Source organism: Periplaneta americana, chromosome 2 (genome assembly GCF_040183065.1).
Source record: "Periplaneta americana isolate PAMFEO1 chromosome 2, P.americana_PAMFEO1_priV1, whole genome shotgun sequence".
NCBI classification, from domain to species: domain Eukaryota; kingdom Metazoa; phylum Arthropoda; class Insecta; order Blattodea; family Blattidae; genus Periplaneta; species Periplaneta americana.
The window spans coordinates 136,943,308-136,969,369 of record NC_091118.1 but is presented as its reverse complement, the minus strand read 5'-3'; the positions used below and the strand labels follow the sequence as shown (position 1 = coordinate 136,969,369).

The window sequence follows — 26,062 nt, the reverse complement described above, 5'->3', positions numbered from 1 at the left end:
ACCGATACAAGCTCCGGGAAAATTTCGAGTAGAACGTTCAAATTATTAGCCTCAAAAGAGGGTATTTAAGAATTCGAAATATATAACTAACAATTATTGATAACTGAATTCGAATGTAATGAATAGAATGCTTTCAGCACGAACACTCATTACAATAAAAATAATTAGGATATAAAAGCCATTTGTAAGTGTGCGTAAGTAAGTATCCGTTTAAATGTAACAGATCATCCTATAGGCCTACTATGTTTATCACTGACGTGCAGGTGGGATTAGTCTGAGGTGGCGTAGTGCTCTTTCGGGGAGGTGAAAGGGCACTTTAGTAGGATTCCATTGGAATCTTACGTCTATATAGTTTAATCGACATATGGTACCATATAGCGGAGTTCACGATATTTATAAAAAGCTTTTTTTAAACAATCATTCCTAAGTATAGCATCGACAAGACACAATAAAATCGTTAGAGACTGCAGTGTTTGCCTTATAGAACATATTAATTAAAAAAATAAATTGGTAGCATTAATAGAATTGTATTTAAACAAAATAATATATATCTTAACTTTATTTCGTAGAATATCTTTTTATACATATCATCGCTTCAATTATGTTAATTATTGTCCATACATATATCCAAAAATTTTATTTACATACTTCAATAAAAATTACATTACCTTACAAAAAATAAATACGTATCACATATAACAGAGGTCTTTCTCTATATTCTTCATGTTGGTTTTTCAGCAAGAACATCTATGGACCTAAAATAAAATTAACTATGTGTAAAGTATTTGTTAAATATTAAGCCATTAAATATTAGAAAACAAGAAGCCTTTCATGATACTACAAATTAACCTAAGAGTCATTGTGAATTCAAACCTACATTTATGTATCTTCAAAGCCCAATATACAGGGTGGAAGTTAAATAATCTTGCAGATTGAATGGGGCGTTAGAGCACACTTAAAAGAATAAAAAACCTACATTACGTTTTGTGAATAAATGCACGGTTAATTAGAAAATTAAGTTGGAAGTTTCAGCACTCTGGCAACATCGCCTCTAACACTGCTCTTTCTTCTCTTAATTCAAATACAGGATGAGTCAGGAGGAAAGGTACATGATTGAGGGGTGATAATATTGGTGATTCTAAACAAAAAAGTTTATATGAACATAATATGTTCTGTTCGTGACGGTTTCGGAGAAAACTAATGGAAATAATGAGGAACATGAAAAGTGCAGGTGACAGTAAATGAAAACATTGTTACCTTATATTCTGTTTAATTGTGTACGGTACCTGTACTTTTCTTTACAGAACATGTTCAAAAAGTCCACCGTCAACTTTAATACACTTTGCAGCTCTTATAGACAACTGCTGATCTGAGCTGATTTGGACATTCCTTTACTTGAGCAAAAACATGTAAAATGCGAGCGAGAAGTTTCCACTTTGCGCTTGTAGCTTCGCTCTTAAATCAACTCCACGCACAGTAATTCAATGTAGTAATGTCGGGTGATCTCGGTTGCCAAGAAATGACTCCATCGTGACCGATCCAACGCTCAGGATAAGTTTCATTGATCCTACTACAACCTAATGTCGTTTTGGATGTGTCCACATATGAGTGTTGATGAAGGATATTAGACTGACGGCAGTGATTTTCAGATTCTGTTAAGAACAGGGCAAATGTTCATAGAAACTTTTTTGTTCAGAATCACCAATATCATCACCATTCACACCATGTACCTTTCCTCCTGACTCATCCTGTATAAGAAGTCAATGAACTCAGGTCTGTTTCCCTAGATAAACAACCTTCCATCTCCCTCTGTGGTTACAACGTTGCAATATGGTCGGATTGTTCAGTGGCTTGAAATTAGTGCTTTTAAAATTAAATTTACAGGAAAACCGTTCACGCTATTGAAAGAAGCCAGATGGGTAAATGATTCCTTATTAAATTTTCTATCGATATGGACAAAAATCACGATCCTACTCTCAATAGTTACCGAATAAGAGAGTGTTAAACTTTTGAAAAAAAAAAAACATTTTTCTGAAAAAAGTACGAGGTTTTCATCAATATGGTATTACACTTTCTTGTTACATACAACATGAGCTATCGCTCTGAAAATCTGCAGGGTTATTTCACTTCAACCCTTATGTGTATTACTTTAGATCATACTTACATGACGAACCTCCTGATGTGTTAACTCCACTGTGAGCTGCAACAGCAAACAATATGTCCATAGTGCAAAATTAAACAGAATATGGAAATTATTGTTAATCTTAAAATGTGGAGCTTTTCTAAAGAATATCAGACTTCTTAATAAAATATAGAATCGACTCATACACGAATCAAAAATACTAAGTAAATTCCTTACTGCGAGGGGTACTTTTTGCTTTATTTCTCATGAAGTCAATGGACTAATTAAAGTATAGGACATTCTGCTACAGTCCCGGTCTTGAATATCAGCAATCATGAGTTGATCACTTGGTAGTAGGCAAAATAAATAAATAAATAAATTTAAAAATTAATAATAATAATAATAATAATAATAATAATAATAATAATAATATATTTATTGCTAGAACAAAGGTACGTATTTTGTACAAAAAATCTTTTTAGCACTCCCAGAAACGGTACATATTCGTGGTCCGGGGGCATTCCATAAGGTTTTAACATAAATATTAATAAGCAGAATAAAAAATAAAAAGATATCACAATAATTGGAACTTTATACTTTCTCTGTAAACAAAAGTCTTTAAATAAGGGGTATTAACAAATTGTAAATTTGGGAATTTAGCTGTTATCTTGTTACAAACCCTTGGACCGAAGTTGCTACTGTGATTATAAGCTACATTTGTGGTAAATTTACTGTAGGTTCTGTCAAGCGTATGTTGTCTGAACTCTCAGTTTTATATTTATGTGAATACAAATTAAATATTTTTCGGTTTTTGTGTACGAAATTTAGTAAAACATTGTTATAACTTTGATGCATACCAAATACTTTAAATTCAGCATACAACAGTTCTGAGGGATAATTAAGAGGCTTATTAAGACATATTTTTATTATTTGTTTCTGAAGCAGTGTTATTCGCATGAGGGAAGTACTAAAAGCACAACCTCATCATATAATACTGTATAGCTTATACAGGGACATCATTTTATTTTTACTAACATTTCTAATATTAACCTGACTATACCTTTTGATTAACGGTTGAGAACCGGAAACACCGTTTGCTACCCCCTTCCACAATTGGAGTTCGATGATACTGGCGTAAAATACGAAAAAATCATTTTACTGGGTATAGGAGGGAAGAAACGTAGTTCATCCATTTACGCAAACTTGGAAATATCGCGATTTGAGTTCGATAATTTTCATTAGGTTTTTGTTTAATCAAAATACAGTACTGTATTAACAGTAAGTGTTTTTACTCACGAACTGACCTATCCATTCGAAAGTATTCATTATGCAATGTACATTATACTGTCTACAGCGCATTAGCGTACAATATAGAGAACGAAGTTAAATTGAAAAATAATCATATGTGGATATTCAAACACATTTTTGAAAAAGGTGGCCGTTCATTTCGATAGAGGCTTCAGTTCTTTTGTGCACATTATCACACTGTAGACTATTGTACCTAATTCCAATTACCAGTTTCGTCCTTCGTACTAGTATCTGATGTTGAAACAATTCTGTACATACTCTATAAAATAGTACCTTACGTACTGTAAATTCAATCTTCACTTCTACCGGATCCGAAAAGATAAAATTACTCAGACATGCTATCTACTGTTCGTCCAAGTGGTTTTGTCGCGGGGTCGTAAGAAGGAGGGAAATCACTTGACAGTTAATTACTTAACGAGTCCCTTTTATTTAAGTTATTTTAAACACTTGTATAATATTACGTAGACGTCCAATTCCTAATAGAAATTAATGTTTTCAAAAAAGGGTTAAGACAGCCCAGCCATTAGCCTTTACAGAGGGGCGAGCAGAAGCGAGTGGAGGAAACCGGGATAAGACGTAGGCAAACCGACGACAGTACTTTGTGCGAAAATATTATTCGATATTGAAAGCTCTTTCGTCACTGGAAAACGCGAACATATTTCTGGAACGTACTATACTCACTCAGTACTGTTTGCTGTGACAGTAAGGAAACTTGACTGCATACGCGGCCTTGGTTCTGTGTGGAGAACGGTTGGAAGTTTACTAGTGGAGGTGGTGGGAGTGAAGTAGGCCTACATTAAAAAAACTCAGGTTCAATAAAAATTGAAGTAAAAATAAATTGATGTCCCTCTACTAATGTGAGTTTCATATCCTATCATAGTGGACTAAGTGTCAATAAAATATTCCTTATTTAATCTGATACTGAACTTTGGAACATCTACTGTATCGACTAAGTTCAAGTGCGTAATTGTTGCCGCACCATCCTTATCAAAGACTAGTCTGAGATAAAGTTTATATAAATCATAATTTTCAATATAATGGCACACAGAATCATATTTTTTTCATTCGTATGTTCGTTCATTCATTCATTCATCCAGGATTAAATCATTAAAAAATTATAATGTCACTGTGTGCCTAATGCCGTGCTATTTACTTACGATTTATATATTGTCCGATGGATTTGAGTATCCCGAAGTCCCTCATATGGAAGAAATGTTTGATGCCATTGTCTCCAAGAGATGCCAGGGACTCCACATAATGTAGTTTAGAATCTTTAACCGCGATTGTGAAGATAGGATTTTTTGCAGCTTTTATTCGGTTGCAAGGCTCAGTAGCATCTGTTTCCGTTTGTCCATCTGTGATGAGAACTGAAAAACATTGACAGGTGTATAGCTTTACTATGCTGTGTATCTTTACGTAGAACTAAATGCAGGTGCGATCACACTAGAAGAAAAAAAGACATGGAGAACAAGGGGTAGGCAAGGAGAATAAGAGGAAGACAAGGCGAACAGAAGAAAACACAAGGAGAACAAGGGTAATACAAAGAGAATAAGCGGAATACAAAGGTAACAAGGGGAATACAAGGAGAACAAAGAGAATACAAGGAGAACAAGGGAGTACAGGTCGAACAAGAAAGTACAAGGAGTACAAGGGGAATACAAATAGACCAAGAGGAATACAAAGGTAACAAGTGGAATACAAGGAGAGCAAAGAGAATACAAGGATAGCAAGGAAGTACAAGGGTAATACAAAGAGAGCAAGCGGATTACAAAGGTAACAAGGGGATACAAGAAGAACAAAGAGAATACAAGGAGAACAAGAGAGTACAAGGAGAACAAGGAAGTACAAGGAGAATAATGTGAATACAAAGATGACAAAGGAAATATAAGGAGAATAAGGGGAATACAAGGAGATCAAGGGCAATAAAAGGATAAAAAGGCAATAGATGGGAGATACAAGGATATTAAAGGAAATACAAGGATAATAAGGGGAATAGAAGGAGGATACAAAGAGAAAAAAAGGAATACAAACATAACAAGATGAAGGTAACAAGAACAAGGGAACGACAAGAGGAAGAAGGAGACGACAAGAGGATCAAGGTGACAGTGAGGAGAAGAAGAAGACAACAAAGAGAACGAAGGGAAGACAAAAACAGGAGGAACGCAAGGGAAGCAAAAAGATGAATATAACGGAAATATGAGAACAAAGGAACTGCAAGAAAAGCGCGGGGAAGACGAGGAAAAAAGGAAGAATACAAAAAGAACAAGAAAAATAAAAGAAGAACATGAGAAATACAAGGATTACAAGGGTAATAAAAGGAGAACAAGAGGAATACAAAGATAACTAGGGGAATACAAAGCGGACAAGGGGAATACAAGGAGAACAAGGAAAATACAAAGAGAACAAGGAGAATACAGGGTTAACATGGGTAATATAAGAAGAACAAGGTGAATATAAGGAGAATAAGGGGAATACAAGGAGAACAAGGAGAATACAGGGTTAACATGGGGAATATAAGAAGAACAAGGGGGAATACAAGGAGAACAAGGGGATTACAAGGAGAACAAGGAGAATACAAGGTTAACAACGGGAATATAAGGAGAATAAGGAGACGGCAAGAAGAATAATTGGAGTAGGAGGAGAATAAGGGAAACACAATGAGAACAAGACAAATACAAGAAGAACTAGGAGAAGACAAAGGGGAAGAAGAGCAGGGGATTAGAAGAACAGGGGAAGACAAGAAAACCATTACAATAGAGAATACAAAGAAAACAAAAGGAATATAGGATGAATACAATGAGAACAAGCGAAGTAGGCTACAAGGAAAACAAGGGGAACACGATGAGAACGAATGGAATAGAAGGCTAACATGGAGTATACAACGAAAACAATGGGAATACGAGGAGAACAATAGGAATAAAAAGAGAACAAAGTAATTCAAGGATAAAAATGAGAATACAAGGATAACTCAAGATAAACAAGGGTAATATAAGAAGAACTCAAGATAAACAAGGGTAATACAAGGAGAACAGGGGGAATACAAAGAGAACAAGGGGAACCCGTAAAGAACAACAGAAATACAAGGAAAACAAGAGGAAATTGGAGTACATTTTTACGTGACGGTCAATTTTCAAGTTGCCCTACCATATCTAGAGAGGAGAAATACACAGTTCTATTACAATATAAATCGTATTCTATTATTAATAACTAAGAAATAAAGTACTATAAATACAATATATTACGACAAAAGGATAAATACGCCTGACTAATGTTAATGAATGAACACGGTGTCTAATAACTAGACTTCGAGGAATTGCCACGAGAATCGTAAGGTTTACTATACACGCGGTATAGACTGTATGAGAAGGGGCTTTGCAAAGGATGGAGTATGCGTCTGATGTAAACACTGAGCATTATACTGCGGTTACAATAAAACCTGTATCCTTCATTCAAGAAATATAATGAATGATCACTGAAGTAGGAAATTTCTGAACATGTAAATACATAATTATTTTATAGTCAGATATATTTTAACTCTTAAATGTAAGATGCACCATCCTTGAATATGTGCATTGCAGTGAAGAGTTACGTAAATTTTGAGCGACTGCAAAGTAATCTCCTCCGATGATCACTTAAACAGTTTTTATATTGGGAAATGTACGTTCAACATCACACGATGTAATACGTACATATTTGAAGAACGGAAAGTCACTACTTTTTAGTACACCAACTTCAGACGTCTTGTCGTGACCTGATAGTACATCATTTTTAATACGAAGGCAGAATTTTTAACAATAATGTTTCTCAACTTACATTTCACTTTTTCTGAAATTAGTGAATTGTTATTTTGGATAACGGTTTGTGATACTTTATCCACTATATTAAGGGCTTCTGAGAGTTGTAGTTTAGACGATTCTAACAGGGACACGATTTTAAAATTAGAATCAATGAATAGAATATCTTCCAATAGCCGTTCAGAAGGCAATGATTTTACAGCTGCAACAGCGGAAATGTCTGTGATATCCAATGCATCAATTACCTCCATTATTTTGCAGTAATGTCCTGCATAATAATTAACAGCATTCAACCACGTTCCTCAACGGGTCAAGACTGGCTACGGGATAAGGGTATTCCAGGGGCAACTGTTTGGAACAGCAAAACTCTGTAAGAGGCTTTTAAAAATATTTTCTTTACATGCGAGATGAAACTGTCGACATTCTTGTAGGATAATCGAATCTCCTCCGCAACTCTGTGTAAACCATGAGCCAATGTTAAGCTTTGACTATTCCAACCACAGTAATGCAAAAACAAGTGCTTACAAAGGTATACATTAGCTATCTGAACCGGTCGCAACTCTTAACATGAACTGCTGCTACTACGAGACCGGCAGGTCGCTCACCTCCTCTATACTCCGTACGTCGGCAACCTGATTGCATGCTGCGTGTGGCAATTCAACGAAATCTACTAATAACTAATAACCCGGCAGCGAAACTTGTTGCCCGAAGAAACAGGTTTGCTGTTTCTTTACTGTAGTTACGGATTTGTTTACTTGCGCGTAAGTAGACACATGGTCAGCGGTGAAGAGGGATAGGCAGAGACCATGGATTTTCGCATAATGATCTGAAGTGCAGAATGAATATAGTAATTTCTAGTAATGTAGGGGAGTCGGTAGGAAAATTAATTAACCATTTCAGTTTGGACTTAAAGCCTGAAACGCAAGATTTATTTAAGTATGTCAGTAAATTAGTGATTCAGAAAATAGAAAGTACAAGTTACATGATTCATATTCATTGTTTGCAAATTTAAATTAATTATTCAACGCAGATTATATTGTACAGATAAATGTTGACAATGTCAATGCACTCACAGAAAGGAAGATAATGAGTTACTTCAAGGATATAAAAAAGTACTGATAGCAGTGTAGCATTTGTTACTTTGAAAGAACTAGTTTTGAAACAATTATCCAACACTTCCAATGTTAAAGTTGACGTGACAGAGGCATTACGAGCCGCTCATGTTGAATTACCCTGAATTTACACCTGTTGTGTAGAAATGTGTCTGGGTTCCTTGTGCATCTGTTGACGCAGAGAGGTTTTTCCCAAAATATAATTTAATTGTTAGTGACCGTAGGCGCAGAATAGAAGAAAATAATATTGCAATTTCTGCTATGCTTTCGTTCCAAAAACAGAAACAGCACATGTTATATTATACAAATAACGTTTTTTTCTTTTCTCGGCGTTATGAAGTTGTATTTAATTATGTAGAATAAATTGATGTGTGAAACATCTTTATCATTATTTTCACGCCTAATACGTAATAAAGGGTTATTTTTTCACGTAAAACCCCTCTCCAATTTGTACGGAATTATTGCGGTTATCTTACACCTAATTAGCGATAAAACACGAAATATATTTTTATCACGATTTTTTTTTTTCCGAAATTAATGCGAAATTCTGTGACCTCCAACACATCATATAACTTACTCGTCGACTGCAACACAAAGCAAATAAACAGCAAACAACTCCGGAGAGTGATGTCGTCTTAGGAACAACTAAGATACAGTAGTTAAACGGGGCACGACCCAAGCCGTCTCCTATTGGACACAGCAGAGAAACTCTAGAACACAGTTAATCTGGAATCACCTTCCTCTCTCTCATCGGGCACTAAGTTTCGCTGCCTGCAAATAACTAATTAAAAACTGTAGTAATATAAATACAATATTTTACGACAACAAAGTGAAATACTCACTGACTAATGTTAATGGATGAACACGGTGTCTAGCTATCTCAGCAATAGCTTCCTCCATGGCTTCTCGAACTTTGGTGCCACCTCCTCTGTACGGTAAATTAGACACTGTTGCTTGGAAATTTGATGTTGAGGTCTCTCTTAAGGGGATCCTCACGATAGGATTAGAGTCAAATGTGATAACTCCAGCAGATCGTGTAGCCGACAATCTGCAGCACATTTTCATCAAAATGTAATTAATTCTAAGATAGAAGCCATATGTGTTGACATCACACTGGGTTAAGATATGACAATTGAGCATTTGAGCTGCATTAACTGCCAGGCTAATTTTATATACTGACCCAAATATGTTCAATTTAAATTAGAAAATCTTCTGAAAACTATAAAATAACTTTAATGATAAGGTGATAAGGATAACAGCAGTAACAATTGTAATTATAATTACATGCAACTAAACGTGTCTTCGTTTTTCTATTATTATTATTATTATTATTATTATTATTATTATTATTATTATTATTATTCCATTAAGAAAGTTCAGGATAACAGACGGTTTAGAATTGAACCGGTTACATCAGCTTCTTGTCTATGCGGACGACGTGAATATATTAGGAGAAAATCCACAAACGATTAGGGAAAACATGGAAATTTTACTTGAAGCAAGTAAAGCGATAGGTTTGGTAGTAAACCCCGAAAAGTTTAAGTATATCATTATGTCTCGTGACCAGAATATTCTACGAAATGAAAATATAAAAATTGGAGATTTATCTTTCGAAGAGGTGAAAAAATTCAACAGTAAGAAATATAAATGACACTCGGGAGGAAATTTAACGCAGAATAAATATGGGAAATGCCTGTTATTATACGGTTGAGAAGCTTTGGTCATCTAGTCTGCTGTCAAAAACTCTGAAAGTTAGAATTTATAAAACAGCTATATTACTGGTTGTTCTGTATGGTTGTGAAACTTGGACTCTCACTTTGAGAGAGGAACATAGCTTAAGGGTGTTTGAGAATAAGGTGCTTAGGAAAACATTTGGGGCTAAGAGGGATGAAGTTACAGGAGAATGAAGAAAGTTACACAACACAGAACTGCACGCATTGTATTCTTCACCTGACATAATTAGGAAAATTAAATCCAGACGTTTGAGATGGGCAGGAAATGTAGCACGTATGGGCGAATCCAGAAATGCATATAGAGTGTTAGTTGGGAGGCCGGAGGGAAAAAGACCTTTGGGGAGGCCGATACGTAGATGGTAGGATAATATTAAAATGGATTTGAGGGAGGTGGGATATGATGATAGAGACTGGATTAATCTTGCACAGGATAGGGACCGATGATGGCTGACTTATGTGAGGGCGGCAATGAACCTTCGGGTTCCTTAAAAGTCATTTGTAAGTAATTAAGTAACTATCTAGGTATTATTATTATTATTATTATTATTATTATTATTATTATTATTATTATTATTTGTAAACAGTTCCTGTACCGGTAATGCTGTCATTTTTATATTTTCTATTGTTCTTACATTGATTGAGAGAAAGTGAAGGCCTTATCGCCTTAACTCTGCCAGTAGAAATAAATGTACTAAATAAATAAATAAACTAAGAAATAAATACTGACTAGTAGAATATAGAATATAGAAGCTGCAACTATCTTCGAATTTCTATAATATATTACTTAAAATAAATGTTGTAATTTTAATGACTATCAACCGTTCTAACAATAATTAATACTAAATCTACTGAAATTTGAGATTGAGATAAAAAATTTGCGAGTTATAACTAGTTTCTTTACATGCAGGCGATGGACTCGTATTGAATTTACAGACAGATATTGCTCTATAAACAGTGAAACGACAGACCATTCTGAGAATGTTACTCTTTGTCAATTAAATAGGACAGGTCACCAATCTCAGTATACTTGACGAAGATGACAGTGTTTATTTTTTTTTTTAATTGTAATATTTTATTCTTATATAATTTTATTAAGCTTCATATTATAAAAGTGAAACTTTAGCATTATGGTAAAAGAATTAGAAATGTAAATATCAAAGTTTCGTCCAAAGGGGAATTATTTTATAAGAAGAAAAATATGTGTAATAACTTACGGAAATCTTGAGATTATATCATTAACAAAAGCCTTCGATTTTTGGAAGTCATCGGAGCCGATACTTCCTGATTCATCCAATACGAATAGAAGTCCTGCTTCCTTTGATAAGGTCTTGTTCATTTGGCCAACTATCTGATTACTAAGGCACTGTAGAGCTGCATATGAAACAAAGGATATTTCAATAGCGAATAATCATATTGTCCACAGAAAGTTAAACAATTCACATTAATATAGTTGTAAATTTTAACCTACAAAATATCAGTTCAATGATAGAGTACTGTTCATGAAGATTATTATCATCTTTGGTAATTAACGACATGGTAATTATCAATTAATGACGTCATCAAATTTTAAGTTTATTTTAAAAAATCAACTTCCCCCTCCATCCTTCTCTATCGACGTTCCATTTCTCCTCTTCTATTCACTTTCTTTATTTTTACTTATTCCATATTATTTTGTAGGTTAACATTTAGAACATCTATTAGCATATTTTACTAACGCGTATATTCTTACATTTACGTTTTGGACAAATCGGAAGATTCAAAGAGAAAATGGAGTAACAATGTGTAAAATATTTAGCTCACTTTGTGTGCATTAAAGCTGAAATTATTCGAATGGCCAGTGTATTGCATTTCTGTGCAAAAGATCCTGGCTGATACATTGGGAAATCTAACTACAATTTATAGTGGATAATGGTGGTTATCGTGACAAGTTATTTTGGGACACTTCTCATTTATCTCACATATTTCCAACTTCGCCCATTTAATATACTTATTAAACGGAATAATTTGGTAGAGCAGAACTGCCATTGTGATGGAACCAAAGTCACAATAATTGTAGATATGTCAACTGAATGGACTTTTACTTTCAGTCAAAAGTGAGTAGTTTAATCTCATAACATTATATATTAGGAAACGTATTAATAAACTTGTATATTTTGTGACTGAAATACAAATAAAGCGCTATAACTTCTTATGTGTCATGAAAATACCATTTAGCAATGATTTACAATTTAGTGAAAAAATTTCGTACAACTGGATCAGTATTGGATAAGAAACGAACATGTGTAAAGCATGTTTTCACTGAGATGTTAGATGAAACTGGCCACCAACTAGACAGAAGTCCTATGTGATCATCCCGTCGTGTAGTTCAGCATGTAGGTGTGCCACAGTCTTCAGTGATAAGAGGTACGAAACAATTAAAACTAAAACTTTACAAAGTGCGTGTAGTTCAGAGGTTAACGGAACCCGATTATCAGAGCAGACTTAGGTTTTGCATGTGGTTCCAACAGTCAGTGTATGATGGACTACTTGACCCAACCTTAATTTTTATAGTGAAGAAACATGGTTCCATCTCAATGGTTACGTGAACACTCAAAACAATCTTTACTGGGAAAGTGAAAATCCACATCGTTTTCACGAGCAACCGCTACATGACAAAAATAGGGCTATGGTGTGCAATGAGCGGACGAAAACTGATGGGCTCCATTTTCTTTGAGGAAGCAGACAATGTACAAAGATATACACACTTCATATCTATTTAAAATTTAAAAATATATCATTTTCCATTACTTATAGCAGAGATACTCGTGCAGTTGGTCAAATGGACCAAAAGACAAGTTCAACAAGTGAAACGCGATTTGTCACTGCAGACCAATTGAAAAATCGCAGGTAATTCTGCTTGTCTGTACTCACTGATGCACTTCGGAAGGGCGTTGCCATTGGAACTGTTCCAACCGTTTTCTGTACATTGAACGGACGCACTGCCGCTCAGGGTGAAGTTCGTGTTACAGTTGAGGTTGCATGTTGTACCAACATTACTGGCCTCTGTGGTACAGGGAGATGGAGTCCATGTACCACCCACATCGTCCACAAGGGCGTCACAATCTGGCGTAAGCAAATGCAACATTGGCAGAATTTCAATTGCATATGCATGTTCAATATTTAAAATTTGCATTATATGAAGCGAGACTGGTGTGAGCCAGTCTTGTTTCTATTTTTTTAAAATCGAGTTACCAACCAAATGATAAAATATAACAACAAATCAAAGTTTTAAACAAAGACATAAACAAAAGATCATTCAAATCACAAATCGGAAGATACTCAAAACACAGGTAATAGTCTGCTAGATCTCCCTTTCGTGTACTTCGTAACAATTATTTTCAACGTTACTTTTATCTCATCCAACTTGTCTAATTCGGTATAATGACTAGAAGCTGGAGGATCTTGAGGTATAGTCGCGTCGCTGTTATTTCCGGCGTGTCCTCCTCTTTGCTTACGCCTTAGGAAGTGAAGGGTCTATAAGGTCTAGGTAGGTAATGTCGTTCGCCATTTTTTTTCTTTCGTTGCCGAGCTATCAGACGAGGAAACTATTTGCCGCACCGATAGTCTATTATCATGTCGTAGCTCCTATAATAATAAATCAAACGTGCTGTAATTGAGCAAATAATTGAGCGGCAGATAATGTCCTCGTGTGCTTTCTGCGAACGCCAACGAAAGAACAAAAATGGCGGGCGATTATATTAAGTATTTATCGATCCTTAGGAAGTGCATAATGTCATCAGCAGCGAATGGCAAGACGCACACGTTTAAATGTAGCAGACCTGCAACGTGATTGGCTACCGGAAATGAGAGCGACGGGACTATAGTTATCAGAAGAAGCAAATTAGAGAAAATAATTTCCAGAACGAAGACATGAGAATGGGTGCAAAAAGTATGAAGATAATAAAAAATAGGCATTGAAAACAAAATCAGAGTCACTCTCTAAATTTAATTTGAATACCTATATAGTTTATTATTATTATTATTATTATTATTATTATTATTATTATTATTATTATTTAGTTGCTTATATAACGCCTCGGTATCAACTATACTTCGTTCCATAATGTCTGACAGGAGAAGTAAACATTGCCGGCAGAGGAGGAGAGAAGTATAATTGCTATTCAACCAGTGGCAGAGATCTCATTCCATTCTTATCTTGAAGTTGGTCGGGGGTAAAACGCTTCAGACTTTTTCCCCCCTATTTTAAAACATGAGAGCTAGACCCTTTTTTGCGCACATGTCTTCATTTGAAGTAAAAATTAACCACGATATCAAAATGTTTTCACAATCAGCAGAATATGCAAAGCTTTCAAAATTCGATCAAATATTTCACACCATGTTGAATGCATTGAAAGTCTCATGTTCTTCTTAATATGTGATTTTTCATAAATTCGCTTTCGGTTGAAATGTCATGCATATTACTGACTTCTAGTACTGTGTGTTACTAAAGAGATTTTAGAAGAATTTTCTGTTACTTATTCCCTCTAAGGTAACACGGAATAATATGGGATAGAGCAGCGGTCGTTAGCACAGAGCACGCTCTGGCTAGCGTCTCATACCCGCGGATAAGAGACTGCACTATGGTGCACCGTAGCTGCTGCACGACGGTGTATTTGATGTTGCTCCGGATATCCTTTACCTATTTCAGCAAGTGCTGACGACCACTGGGATAGAGATTACCTACGTTTATCGCAGTTGGCGTCATCAGGGTCGTCGCAGTCGTTGAGTTTGACGCTAAAGTGTAGCCCGGCAGGGCACAGCATCAGTTCAGGTTTGCCGTACACGCACATGTAGTACTGCGAACAGTTAACTGGGTGAGGCACCGTTTCATTTCCAGTTATGGTTGGGCATTTTATACTCGGTGTCGCCGGTACCCCAGTGTGGACAATTAACATGGCAGCCGTCACAACTGCGATCCTTAGCCAGACATCTGTATGTACAACACAAAATAGAGCATATTAGTATATTATACTTCAAAGCATACAGCTCATTCAGTTAGTCGATGAAATTTGATACTCAGCAAGTCTTGTAGGCTACTAAGGCTTTGGCATAGAGTAAATGAAACCGTTTTCCTCCGAATACGTCGGTTTCTCTTGTCATTTATATCTATCATAGCTAAGCATCTATCGTTATCACGTCATCCTTTTCAAATAGTCCAGTAGTTATATACTTACTTACTTACTTACTTACTTACTTACTTACTTACTTACTTACTTACTGGCTTTTAAGGAACCCGGAGATTCATTGCCGCCCTCACATAAGCCCGCCATTGGTCCCTATCCTGAGCAAGATTAATCCATTCTCTATCATCATATCCCACCTCCCTCAAATCCATTTTAATATTATCTTCCCATCTACGTCTCGGCCTCCCTAAAGGTCTTTTTCCCTCCGGCCTCCCAACTAACACTCTATATGCATTTCTGGATTCGCCCATACGTGCTACATGCCCTGCCCATCTCAAACGTCTGGATTTAATGTTCCTAATTATGTCAGGTGAAGAATACAATGCGTGCAGTTCTGTGTTGTGTAACTTTCTTCATTCTCCTGTAACTTCATCCCTCTTAGCCTCAAATGTTTTCCTAAGCACCTTATTCTCAAACACCCTTAACCTATGTTCCTCTCTCAAAGTGAGAGTCCAAGTTTCACAACCATACAGAACAACCGGTAATATAACTGTTTTATAAATTCTAACTTTCAGATTTTTAGACAGCAGACTGGATGATAAAAGTTTCTCAGCCGAATAATAACTGGCATTTCCCATATTTATTCTGTGTTTAATTTCCTCCCGAGTATCATTTATATTTGTTACTGTTGCTCCCAGATATTTGAACTTCTCCACCTCTTCAAAAGATAAATCTCCAATTTTTATATTTCCATTTCGTGCAATATTCTCGTCACGAGACATAATCATATACTTTCTTTTTTCGGGATTTACTTCCAAACCTATCTCTTTACTTGCTTGCAGTAAAATTCCCGTGTTTTCCCTAATCGTTTGTGGATTTTCTCCTAACATATTCACGTCATCCGCATAGACGAGCAGCTGATGTAACCCGTTCAATTCCAAACCCTCTCTGTTATCCTGGACTTTCCTAATGGCATACTCCAGAGCAATAATAATAAACAAATAATTACCTCTAGGCCTACCATTCACGTAATAGTCAAGCCTCTATGCGTTTCGATACTCACTTCTATTACGACAATATTTTTCATGCAGTTTCTTAAACAAAATTGTTTACAAGGTTATGTTCCCTTTTAATTTTAATTGATTAATACGCGTAATTGATTGCATTATTATAATTTTTAAGTTTATATATGAGCAATCGTTTGTTCTTTCCCAAGTTTAAATTTTACAAATTTTGCTAAGAATGCATCTCATTTTATTTCTAGTTACATAATTTGAATTAAATATGATAAGACATTGAAACTTATTAAAATGAACTAACAACATTTAGTTATGCAGTATGTTAAACATTAAAATTTAAAATGATGTTATATCTTTGTAACTAGTTTTAGCGTGGTGTCTGCCATTCTCAAACAGTCGTTTACTGAGATTTTGCGGTTGTTGTTCCGGTGTCTTTTTGCTTGAAGTTGTTGTGGGAATGAGATATGTGGGTAGGAGTAAGGGTATGTTTGTGGTAAGTAGTCTTATGTCGAAGAGGGTGTGTGTTTTTAAATTCAGTTGAGTGCTGAATTAACATTGCCAGTGTATTTCTTGTGATATATTTTTCGTCGGGGATAGGCCTATGATATCCCGTGAAACATTTTTTGAGAGAGTTGGGATAGGCTATTTATCTTAACTGCAAGATATGTAAAATTATAGGTATATGTTAACAAGTGTGTATAAAACAAATTAGCTATTAATTACATGCTAATACACAAAGGCTTTAATGCTAGTAGTGCCATAAAATTATAATTAAAGAATTTATAGGCCTACTGTATTTTATAATTAAGCAACATTTTTATCTTATGGATTTATTAATTTGTCCCCGGCGCCGGAGCGAATTTTTCCCTCAAATATTAATTGTCAACATTACAGAGATTATTCTGTAGGACAAATTAATAAATCCATAATATTCTCATAGCTAGCAGTGCATCATAACTGCGGAATCCCGGCCAAATAAGTCACTCACCTGAGTGCGCTCCTAGTATAATGGCAGTTGACACTAGACATATACGTCAACATAATATATTATATGCCTAACTTGGAGTCAGGCCACAAAGGGAAACACTGAAGGAGGAAGATTTGATCCGGTGCTGTGGATTTAATTCGGCGTAGCTCAGTGGTCAGAGCGCTTGGTACGTAGAACCAAGGACCCGGGTTCGATCCCGGGCGCTGGAGCGAATTTTTCTCCTCAAATATTAACATTTTTATCTTATCTAACACAATGTATAAACAGACAACAGTTACTTTATTGAATATATAGATACATTTTTCAAAATTTCAGGATGGTTAGCGTAAGTTTTGTTTCAGCAAGTTAACATTGAATCCATTTACGCACACTTAAACCATTTTCACTTCCAGCTCGACCTAATAACGTAGGTTAATAATAATAATAATAATAATAATTATTATTATTATTATTATTATTATTATTATGAAAATGGTAATAATAATAATAATAATAATAATAATAATAATAATAATAATAATAATAATATGCCGTAATTCATGATCGGAATAAATTTTCACATTAATGAAGGGAAGTACGGAAGAGGAGAAGTTGGAGAACTGCCTCTATACCAGTATGAACGACTATATAAAAATTAGTGTACTACACACATCTTGTGCCTGTTTACTATTTAATTCATATTGCACTTCACAATGTTTCTAATATGCAGGAATTTTTCAAGAACGCTCTTCAGTTCTAGATTAATCCTTCTAATATTATTAACACTCGCGTTACGGAATGCGCGCTGGTTCGAGTCCTCATGGGGGAAGAAATTTTCTCATGAAATTTCGCCCAGTGTATGGGACGGTGCCCACCCAGCATCGTGATGCACTTGGGGAGCTACGATAGGTAGCGAAATTCGGTTGCGACTGCCAGTTATAACGGCTGGGGGGATCATCGTGCTAACCACACGATACCTCCATTCTGGTTGGATGATCGTCCACCTCTGCTTCGGCATGTGGGCGTGAGGCAGCAGCCGGCTGGTCGGTCTAGGCCCTCCACGGGCTGTAGCGCCACGGATTATTATTATTAATGTTATTAACAGCTGGTCGTATAGAATTTAAAATTCTTTCATAACACAAGGGTAAATATTGTGTACGCATGATTATTGGAGTCGGCAAATTTTCTAGACGTTATACTTTTGAATCAAGTGTTTACAACAGTAATGTCAGAGTTGTAAGCTCCAAAACCGGTTGTGGAGCTAGAGAGTGCAGTCGGAGAGTGAACTTGCTTATGTCTGTGGAAACACCGGAGCACGCAACGAGTCATAGTGGAGCGCTTCGCTCCGTTTAGTCTCTGTCTGACAACGCTGGTTTACAATATGGATTCTCAAGTTTATGGAACTGAATATTCACACATATCAACATCAGATACAAGTCGTAATAAAAAGAGGACTGATCCGAAATCGATTCAATAAACAATTTCAGATGTTCGATGTGTCTTTTAGAGTCACAACGTTTTCGTAAGTCACGAAGCTTTTTAAGTTTTATTTCCAACTTCTACACTTTATATTATAATATATTTTCTTCCTTGGCTGAAAAATAATCATATCTGGACTCTTTTACAAGCACAGGCAAAGTTACAGATTTTATTGGCGACATTTTAATATAAGTACCTACCTTCACTAGATCACAACAGAATTCCTGACGAAAGGTTTACTTTTTAAACAGGAAATACGTATTCTGTATTGAAACAATCTATTAGAATGTATTAAGCAATATAAAACGTGCACCGATTAAACTTCGAATGAACAGAGCTCCCTTCACATAACGTCCTTCATTTTCCATACGAACCTGGAGCTATATCAGTAAAGTAAACAGCTAACGTCATCCTATAAACCTGTAGCCGCCTCTAGACAATGTTTTGGTGTCTCAACTTTGTTCCCTACTTCCGAGCTGCTTTGTTGACTGAGTTTGAGCCTGGTTATTAACATCATGCGAATGAAAGAAGGTCGACGAATTTAATTTCAACAGGAAATTTCATCTTCGGAATATGTAGGAAATTTCAGGTTTTTTTTAAATTTCCACCGATTCCATTCCACGCAAGAGTGGCATGGCATAGTGACTATAGTTTCAACGCGTACCTACTTCTAGATACTTGGACATGAGATACTGCACCCAAGGAGCAGCAAATATCGAATGTAAAATAGTCGCTGTCCTACTTACAGAAAGATATAGTGTATACACAAGATAATCACCAATAATTTCGTTATTACCCTAAGGATTATCAAATTGTTTCTCCAGGAGAAAATCTAACTTTTGCTTAGAGCGACTGGAGCAAGATTTTGTGATACTGGATGTAATTTTCATAAGACAACTTAAAATACAACTTGAAGGTATAAGGAAGAAAATATCTGGGTCGCATTCAGGAAATTGTTCGGGAGAGCTAACTGAAAGTTCGAACCTTTCATACAATTACAATTCTCAAACTTGAACTGCGTGTTTCTTTTACGCTAATCGTATATTTATTTTATTACTTGGTTACTTAACGACACTGTATCAAATCCTGGGTTATTTAGCGTCGATGGAATTGATGATAGCGAGACAGTATTTGGCTAGATGAGGCATGGATTTCGCCATAGTTTACCTGACATTAGTCTTACTGTTTGGGGAAAAAACCTAGGAAAAAACCAAATCAGATAATCAGCCCAAGCGGAAATTGAATCCACACCCGAGCGCAACTCCGGAACAGCAAGCAATCGCGCTACCGCCTGAAATATGCCGGTGGCTGCTAATCGTTTATGCTTAGTAATGTTTAATATGACACATTCATATATTAGTTATCTATTGGTAGTTATAACTCGTTTTTCACTTTTTTCTCCTGTACCCTTCATTTATCTTGCACTGTAGATATCGTAAATATTCAAAACTTCACCACACTACGGTACAGAAACATTATTCGGATATAAATGTGGAACAACAGAAAGTTACAACTTACAACCTATGTATTCATGAGTATAAACTTACTTCTGTATTCCATGGCTGCCTTCCCAGTATCTCTGTGATCTTACTTGAACTACTATTAAGAAAGGAATGAAATGAACTAGTAGACGGAGTTTCTTCTTATTCTTTGGGTACTGAGGAAAGCCAACTCTTATATAAGAGGTCAAATGAGATCAATTAAGTTGAACGTTTTCAAAGAAATGATACGGATGTTTGCATATACTTGGATTTTCCTTGTTGAAACAAACACAATGATGACAAGGTCATGTCACATTAACTGTCGCATAAAATGACCTGTTAGTGCGAGAGACAGCGACTTACCTCACTGCATTAATAAACATTTCTACAGGTAAACCAAATAAATTGTGTACTTTTGTAAGAAGTTTGTAAAATCATCTCTGTTATAGACCGTGGAAGCACAGAGCAGCAGCACAGTCTAGTATATACAGTCACGAAGCTTGAGTTGTGAGGGTGCTAGGAACAATAGATTGTGCCGGTACTGTTTTGCATTGTCTGTAATGAGGCCATATTAGCGATCCTAGTGGTTATCAACTATCTATGGATGCATATTTACTACGTATTGAGCTTCGTGACTGTATATAGTAGACTGTGGAATAAGTAGTATTACCACAGCACAGTAAGTTATATACAGTCACGAAGCTTGAGTTGTGAGGGTGCTAGGAACAATAGACTGTGCCGGTGCTATTTTTTCATTGTCTGTAATGTGGCGATATTAGCGATCCTAGTGGTTAGCAACTATCAATGGATGCATATTTACTACATATTGAGCTTCGTGACTGTATATACTAGACTGTGGTAGCAGTAAGTTAATATTTCCACCTTTACAGGCTTGTAAGTGCTTTCAGTCTTTCCTCCTAATAGAATACTCCTGGTACCTACTCATTTCAGATAGAGTCTGAGTGCACCTCAGAGACAAAGAGCGACTGGAAAGATTGGATCAACGGAGAAAATCCATGACTCAATCGAGAATCGAACTCGGAATCTTCCGATCTATATCGAAGATCCTTAACCCTGCTGTTAAAGTGCGCCACTGTATTTTTATAGTTGTTACAAAATAGCATGTCTGAATCCCAATTTATCTGAGCCTGTAAGTTAGGCCTTATCTTTGTTTATTATTATTATTATTATTATTATTATTATTATATTGTTATCATTATTATTTATTCATTTAATCATTCATTTATTTATATAGCCTACTTATTTATTTATTCAGTCATTCATTTATTCAATAACTTATTTATTCACTCATTCATTCATTGTTTCGTGCGATTCATTCGTTTATCCATTGTTTAATTCGATTCGTTCATTCATTGTATCATTCGATTCGATCATTCATTCATTCATTCATTACCGTCAATGTTTATTCTCGACTGCCTTCTGTACGCTAAGCGTAATGTGCATAATCTTCCTACTTGATCATCTATTCATAATTATTCAACCCGTTCCAGACTTTATATATATTGAACCAAGTACAAATATAGTACTACAAGCAATAGTTTTATTTCCATATCATATTAACTTTATAACTCTTTACCCATGAATATAAGATATAAGTCTTATTTTACTTTCAGAAGATAAGTGAGAAAGGCACTGACGGCAAATCCACTCTACAGTGTCAATAAGTTTCGTAATATTAAGTTTTAGACACTATTGTTTTAATTTCATGTAAATGACACCTTAATCATTTAATGGGAATACAATGAAATATAATGTCATACTTCAAAATCCTTTTTAATTTTTAGAGTAATTTTATTACTAAATGAAAAAAAATTTATATATAAATTCTGTTTTTATTTGTACATTTTAATCTGATCTTACACTATTTCTTTTAACAATTTTAATCTGTTTTTGTAATTTTCTGGTAATTCTATATTTATTATTATTTTATTTCAATATCTAGCAGATTATTTTAGGTCATGTATTATATATTTGTATTTTGACGTTATTTATTGGCTGTATATTTGCTGAAAGACATTAAATTATCTATCCATCCATCCACCTACCTACCTACCAATCTATCATTCACGTTCGTTCGCGCGTTTATTTATTTACTTATTTACTCATTTACTTATTTACATACTTACTCATTTACTTATTTATTTACTCATTTATTTACTTATTTACTCATTTATTTATTTACTATTTTTTCCTTATTTACTTATTTCCTAATTTGCTTATTTATTTCCTTATTTTTCTGTCATATTTATTTATTTATTTTTTAATTTATTTGTTTATTTTTTATTTATGTTTTTATTTATCCATTTATTTTCTTACTTATTTACTTCGTTACTTATATACTTCCTGACTTATTTTCTTTCTTAATTATTGGCTTCCTTATTTATTTTCTTCCTTATTTCTTTGCTTATTTATTTACTTACTTATTTATTTACGTACTAATTTATTTACTTACACATTTATTTACTTCATTCATTCATTCATTCATTCATTCATTCATTCATTCATTCATTCATTTCGTGTTCTTCCCAAGGGCAGGTCTTTCACTGAAAACCCAGCATTTTCCAATCTTTCCTATTTTCTGCCTTCCTCTTTGTCTCCTCACATGATCCATATATCTTAATGTCGTCTATCATCTGATATCTTCTTCTGCCCCGAACTCTTCTCCCAGTAGACAGTTTCTTCTCAGTCAGTGACCCAACCAATTCCTTTTTCTCTTCCTTTCTTATTTATTTATTTCTTATTTCTTTATTACTTATTTATTTACTTAATATACTTATATATATGTATACTTTTGACATGAGATTTTAGGCTTTCGAGGTGATTGTGTTCAGAAGTCTTTTTGATATTTCATCGTTCTCTGAACTAAAAATATCCATAATTTTTAAATTACGTAGAGGTTATATCTCCAGTAAGATATTACGATGAGTGACTTCTCCATAGAGATTTTTGATGAGATTTTAGGTTTTCGTGTTGACTGTCTTCAGAAGACTTCAGGATAACCCATCGTGTTCTGGACTGAACATCTCCAACATTTCAAAACTACGTAGAGGTTATATTTTCAGTAAGATGTTACGATGAATTACTTTTCCATAGATAATGTTGATATAAGATGTTGGCTTCCGTAGTGATTGTGTTCATAAACGTTTGGATATTCCATCGTATGCTTGGACTTCACGTCTCCAAGTTTCGAAACTACATACAAATACCAGTATATTCTAGGAAATATGAATTTGTAAGGCTTGGAGGGTTGATCATGTTCTTATTAAAAATCATAATGAAATGTTATAAAATTACTCCAAGGGAAACAAGAGTAGCCCTATAAAACCTGTACAACACTATGTTTTCGCATTGCACATTCCAATTGGACTCGTTTGGGATTTAAACTAGGTCTGCTATGTGAAAATTTAATACGCCAGCCTTTCTATTATAAATATATACATAGTGTTCCGCCAAATGGCAAGTCTTTCCCTGCAAATCTAGTATTCTCCAATCTTTCTTACTTTCTGTCTTCCTCTTAGTCTACATATAGCCTAATGATCCATATATCTTAATGTCATCTATCATCTGATATCTTCTTCTGCCCCGAACTCTTCTCCCGTTCAACATTCCTTCCAGTATATCTTTCAGTATGCAGTTTCTTCTCAGCCAGTGACCCAACCAATTCCTTTTTCTCTTCCTGATCAGTTTCAGCACTATTCTTTCTTCCTCCACTCTTTCCAAGACGGCTTAATTTCTTATTCTGTCTGTCCATTTCACACGCTACATCCTTCTCCATATCCACACTTCAAATGCTTCCAGTCGCTTCTCTTCACTTCATCATAAAGCCCATGTTTCTGCTTCACACTTCAGATTGTTATTTTTCTTCATAATTACTGTCAGCTCTTCAAGTTTATAATCTTAAGTATTATCGTCCTCTTCTCCAAATATCTCTACGAAGTACTCTCCATACGGGAAAAACACGACTTGGAGTATAAAAAGCTCTGCGGCTAGGTGTTTGAACGCGATAAATCAATTGTTTCAAGTGGCTTTGTTTGTTTAATAACTAGCCTGCTATTCATTCCAAGAGGCGCCTCTCTTTGAAGTGGACAGATAATAAGGCGAACGTCTCTTATCGCGCTGACAAATGAGTGAGAAGACAATAAAACTAATTGCATTCTCACATGAAGCATACTTACGCTAAAGCAATCGAACATTAATAACGACAGTTAATTGTTTTATCTATTCCTCGACTTCAGGCATTCAATTATCAAGATATGTACTGTACAGGGAAGGTATCGTTTAAAATAAGGAGAAAGCCTCCAATGCATGTGAATTTCACGACTGCAATTCTCGAGACCTGTAGCAGGGAACAAAGTTGAATATATAAGAAACTAATACATAAATTAGCAACTTTACTTATTTAGTTTGTATGAAAATACAAAATAATATGAAAAAAATACCTGGAATGATTTAAGAAATGGTGATATTTCTAATTTCTGGCGATTTATTTGAAAACTTTACCACAAGAAGTTTATAACTCTATCGAAGATATGGAACATCACTTCAGAAAATTCCGAGATCAGAATAATTATGGTGAATGATGGTGATAATTCATAAGACAAGTGATGATTGGTGAGAAGAGTGGTGATGATGGCAACTGATAATAATAGTGGAGTGAAGATGATAATGATAGTTAATAGTTATTATCATTACCATTATTATTATTATTATTATTATTATTATTATTATTATTATTATTATTATTAATGTTTTTTGTTGATGATTTTGTGCTTGCTGTTGTCTCAAGGAAATTGCATGAAAATTGATATTCCGAAATTGATGCCTTTTCGAGGAAAAATAGGACTTATCTTGAATTCAACAGTAATTTAAATCATAATCGAATTAACAAAATTATTTCAGCATTCTGTAATAATAAACTTTATTTTTACAAGTATTTAAAATTCATATACGTTGCCATTAGAATGTAGTGGCTAATACGGTCAGTAACTTTTCTTTTTCTAAGTCTGATTCACTTTTAATACTTTATATTAGCGATACTGAAAGTCGAATATGCATCTGTAGTCCGCAACTCTGTTGTGACAAATGACTGGACTAAAGTATAAAGTATCCAACGCAAATTCATACCATTCTGTTCGCATAGCTTTGTGTCCAGTGGATCCAAGAAGTTATGACGATAATTGTGATTATTTCAAATGCCACAGTTATGTGCCTCATGCCAAGATCTTAATTGATATTTTTTATTCAAGGACTTGAAAGTGATATATAATAATGATATGATATGATATGATATGATATGATATGATATGATATGATATGATATGATATGATATGATATGATATGATATGATATGATATGATATGATATGATATGATATGATATGATATGATATGATATGATATGATATGATATGATATGATATGATATGATATGATATGATATGATATGATATGATATGATATGATATGATATGATATGATATGATATGATATGATATGATATGATATGATATGATATGATATGATATGATATGATTTGATATGATATGATATGATATGATATGATATGATATGATATGATATGATATGATATATGATATGATATGATATGATATGATATGATATGATATGATATGATATGATATGATATGATATGATATGATATGATATATTTATTCATCCATCATATTTCTGTAAGACAAACATGTTACACTTCTATATTACCCCAGATCTGCCTTACTTTACAATTTTATTCACCTATGCCAAGTCTTACATTATCCTAAAAACTAATCCAATATACTTTTTTTTTCAAAACATAACATATTCAATTAACAACTATCTAAACACAACTCCTTTTCTTAAACACA

At 34.6% G+C, this 26,062-nt stretch overlaps 1 protein-coding gene across 1 annotated transcript; it reads right to left on the bottom strand.

Annotated features, from left to right (window-relative positions):
• Positions 1-541: 541 nt before the first annotated feature.
• On the bottom strand, positions 542-20,350 carry LOC138694612 (collagen alpha-1(XII) chain-like). The gene is made up of 8 exons (XM_069818529.1): positions 20,244-20,350; positions 14,793-15,038; positions 12,980-13,171; positions 11,284-11,440; positions 9,179-9,384; positions 4,588-4,797; positions 2,165-2,200; positions 542-755 (listed from the first exon to the last, which is right to left on the bottom strand). Exons 1-8 carry the CDS (start codon positions 20,254-20,256, stop codon positions 748-750), a joined length of 1,068 nt encoding a protein of 355 aa, XP_069674630.1. The 5' UTR covers positions 20,257-20,350; the 3' UTR covers positions 542-747.
• Positions 20,351-26,062: the final 5,712 nt, after the last annotated feature.

Bases quoted from the DNA above. Each gene is read 5' to 3' on its own strand.
- LOC138694612 (XM_069818529.1), bottom strand. The intron at 13,172-14,792 runs GTAGGTAATCTC...TGCTTACGCCAG, and splicing joins TGACGCCAACTGCGATAAAC to ATTGTGACGCCCTTGTGGAC. The intron at 11,441-12,979 runs GTGAGTACAGAC...TTTCATATGCAG, and splicing joins CGCCCTTCCGAAGTGCATCA to CTCTACAGTGCCTTAGTAAT.